General features: G+C 25.0%; 2 protein-coding genes across 2 annotated transcripts; one reads left to right on the top strand and one right to left on the bottom strand.

Moving 5' to 3' along the window:
* Window positions 1–1,523: 1,523 nt before the first annotated feature.
* ENU1_056390 (protein kinase domain containing protein) lies at window positions 1,524–2,607 on the top strand (the record flags this gene model as incomplete). The annotated part of the gene is made up of 2 exons (XM_008858013.1): window positions 1,524–1,587; window positions 1,643–2,607. 2 exons carry the CDS (start codon window positions 1,524–1,526, stop codon window positions 2,605–2,607), a joined length of 1,029 nt encoding a protein of 342 aa, XP_008856235.1.
* Window positions 2,608–2,658: 51 nt separating this feature from the next.
* ENU1_056380 (hypothetical protein) lies at window positions 2,659–3,815 on the bottom strand (the record flags this gene model as incomplete). Its single annotated transcript, XM_008858012.1, has 2 exons — window positions 3,669–3,815; window positions 2,659–3,618 (listed from the first exon to the last, which is right to left on the bottom strand). The coding sequence occupies exon 2, from the start codon at window positions 3,292–3,294 to the stop codon at window positions 2,659–2,661; it is 636 nt and encodes a 211-aa protein (XP_008856234.1). The 5' UTR covers window positions 3,295–3,618; window positions 3,669–3,815.

The following is a 3,815-nucleotide window of genomic DNA, read 5'->3' as shown; positions in this document are numbered from 1 at the left end:
TCATTGCAGTACGTTTTTCGCTAAGAACATTAACTTTAATAATAGACCCATATAATGAAAAAAGATTATAAAAATGAAAAGGGGATTGTGGAGTTACATATCGTGGTAATTCATTAACAAGTAAGACTCTTGTTATTGGAGCATCATGTCCAAATCTAGGACTAATAGTATAGTCATGTGCTTGTGGACTCTCAGTTTTAACATTTAATGACTCTGCATTACTTACTTCTGCCCTACATTTATAATTAAGAATTGGGAGGGGATTAGTTTTGAGATATTCAATACATTTGTTACTTGACTCCGGTGATTCAAATTCTATTAATGAATGGGGCATATCAGGGCGATGTGAATTCATACAAATAATTCTTTGAATTTTACCGAATCTTATTACTGAGTCATACAGGTCATTGCAAACAATTGCTTTTTTTATTGGCTGTTGAAAAGCGATAAATACTGTGGGGTTTGGCATATTGTTGGTTTTCTTATTTAAGATTTTTTCTTTTAAGATTCTTTTAAAATTTTTCCTTTTTATTTTATAATAACATTTTTCAGACTCAACGTGAGACTTTAGAAACATCATACAAACATTGAAATGAAACAATTCACTGAATTACCTGTCATTAACTGATAATGATGTTACTTTTAGACAGAAAACATCTTACTCAATATTTCAATATTGGCATTGATTATTAGTTATGAAGATGAAATATCATTTGTTATAATAGAAGAATGAACATTTATTAAGACAATAGTATTATTTATTTGTTAAGATGTAAGTATAATTGATCGTATATTTATTGTCAAAGGAAAAAGGTTTGTGTAGGGATGGTATTGAATGAAATTATGGATTAGTAATAGAATGGTAATGGTAGGTTCATCCAACATAAAATAAGAAAGTAGAGAAAAAGGAGTTTTAATATTCCTTTAAAATTCAAATAAAGATGAGACAGTTACTTAAATGAAGAATATAAGTTGACAAAATTGAAAAGACATTTATCCAGTCGAAACGAAAGAATAAAGAATGGAAAATCACACATCTTAATGTGATGAAAAACAAAAAAGTGAAGAGTTGATAAGTCATCATTCTTAAATCACAGGGATATGACTAGTCTCATGTGAGCAAAGAACAATAAGAAAATAAAAGTAATATTACTTAATTAACAACTTTTTAAGTCTTAATACTTTTTATACATCCTTTTAGATTAATCCATTCTTCTTTTCTCTACTTTCTTTGTAAGTGTTTAAATAACATAAAATTTGTTTATTGAAATTAGAAGAAATTAAATAGATTCTTGTTGAATAAAAATGTGTTATTTTAGAAACTTGAAAGAAAAGTTTAAGAGAAAGGAAATAATATTTTTAGAAGAAAGAATAAAAGAGAATATTCACTTTGACTCATTTTTCCTTTGATTCTTTCAAAGAATAAAGAATATTTTATTGGAAATCCACTTTTAAGATAAAAGGAAAAAGATTAAAGGTACATTCGATTTCTAAATTAATTTTAAATCGCTTCTGTTATTAAGATGGAGTCACAAAAACAATTTCATAATTGGATTATAAAAGAACCACTTGGTAGTGGAACGTATGGTTTGTATTACATAATAACTTATTTAATAGAATAAAGACAATTTATATAAATTAGGGAATGTATTTCGTTGTTTGAATACAAAAACAAATAAGAGTGCTGCAATAAAAATTGTTAATGAAGAAAGTAGTGCATTAAATGAAACTACTATTATTAAAAAATTACAAGGAAATAAAAGTATTATTCAATTTTTTGAATGTGGATATGAATTGTATGGATATTGTTTAGTATTTGAATTACATATAATGAATCTTAACCAACTTAGATTAAATCAACCAACACTAAGATTTTCTGTACAAACATCTTTTAGACTATTATATAAAATGATAAAAATTCTTGAATATATCCATTCAAAACAAATACTTCATTGTGATATAAAACCTGATAACTTTATGATATCTCAAGATGGAGATATAATTTTGATTGATTTTGGTTTATCAGAACATTATCAAGATTTTTCTTTTCATCAGAAGTTAGGATTTAAAGGAAGCCTTAAATTTGCTTCTCCAAATCAACATTTAGGAAAGAAGTCTATTCCAATTGATGATATAATTCCTTTATTTTATATTTTTTATCAAAACATTACAGGAATATTACCATGGGATACTATTTCAAATCCACATGAAATTTATCAATTAAAAATAAAGTTTAAATCCTTTTCTTTATTTAGTCATTCTTTAATTCCATTATCACTTGCATTATTATTTGAATCATCTATTTGTAATTCAAAATCAGTTAATTATCAATTAATCTTAGATACACTTTCTAAGTTATTTAATTCTCAATCAATACCTTTATCTCCATTATTTGAACCAAGTGAATATGATGAAAAGAAATTTCCTTCTTTAAAAGATGATAATTATAAAAAAGATACAATTCTTGAAAATAATATTGATAAACAAGAACAATATTATTCTTCTCAAGTTACTTCACAAGAATTATCACAAGATTTCTTTACAAATATTAAATCTACAGTATCTAAAATAAACCCATTCTCTTTTATTATGTCAAGAACTAAATAAAGATGTTTTAATTTATTTCTGTTAAATGAAAATAAAATTTAATTAAAAAATTTAAATTGCTTTTCTTTGATTCATATCTCTCTTCTTCTTCAATAAATTTAAGACCAATACAACAGTGCAAAATTGCATTAAAAAGAAACAAATCCAAAAGAATGTATGTGTAGATGCTTCATTATTTTTTATTATATTTTTGTTAGATTTAATTGTTGTTGAAATTAAAATCTTAAGATCAGTTGTTGTTGTTCCTGTAATTTCTTCTATAGCTCTTAATCTTTCCATAAATGTATCTACATCAACAAGAATATCACTTGTATCAATGATAAGTTCTTGACTCTTTAACATTTCATTTAAATGTTTTGCTCCATTAACAATAATTTTCATTAAATTTGAATTTTCATCATTTAGTTTATCTAATTTACTTGCTTGTTGTTGAACTTTTCCTAACACTAAATACATTTTTTGTAATGCTAAATCAATATTATCTCCATCACTAAATAATTCATTTTCAGTAAAACCAAAATTTAATCCATTAATACTTTTATCATTTCCTAATAATTCTTTAGTACTTTTTGTTTTTTTCTTTAAATCAATAATTTCAAGTGACTTAATTTGATGATTTCCACCATTTTTATCATCCAATGCAGATATTGCAAAATACATATGTTTTAATTTCCCTTCATATGTCATTTCACATCCTCCTTTGTCTTTTCCTATTGAAATAATTAACTTATTTGTTTTCTCTGTATATTTTAATTCAAATGAAATACTTTCAAAATTAATGGAACTTGGAAAAGTACATTGGGATAATTGTTGTTCTGAATTATGGATTGTTGTTGTTCCTCTTAATGAGTCTGTTGGTACTTTTACATAAATCCCTTCACTTGACTCAGTAAATTTACCTCCAAAATTATTTCCAGAAACAATTGGTTTTGTTGTTAGCCATAATGCAAATCCTTTTCCAATACCATCAGACTTTATTTTTCCATTAATTTGAAAATTAGTTGGAAGTGTCTATGTATGTTAATGCCAAATTCTTAGTTTAAATTTTGAAATAACCAAACTTTTATTGTTGAAATAAGTCCATCTTTTTTAGACTCCGTTGTTAATAAAATTCCTTTTGATGTAATTTCTCCATCAACTCGTAATAATTTTTTGATTTTGTTTTCGTCAATATGCGATTTAATACTCAAAAATTGAGATGACACAAG

This window comes from Entamoeba nuttalli (genome assembly GCF_000257125.1).
Source record: "Entamoeba nuttalli P19 unplaced genomic scaffold asmbl_3129, whole genome shotgun sequence".
In the NCBI taxonomy this organism is placed as follows: domain Eukaryota; phylum Evosea; order Mastigamoebida; family Endamoebidae; genus Entamoeba; species Entamoeba nuttalli.
This window is presented reverse-complemented; position numbering and strand designations above follow the sequence as displayed.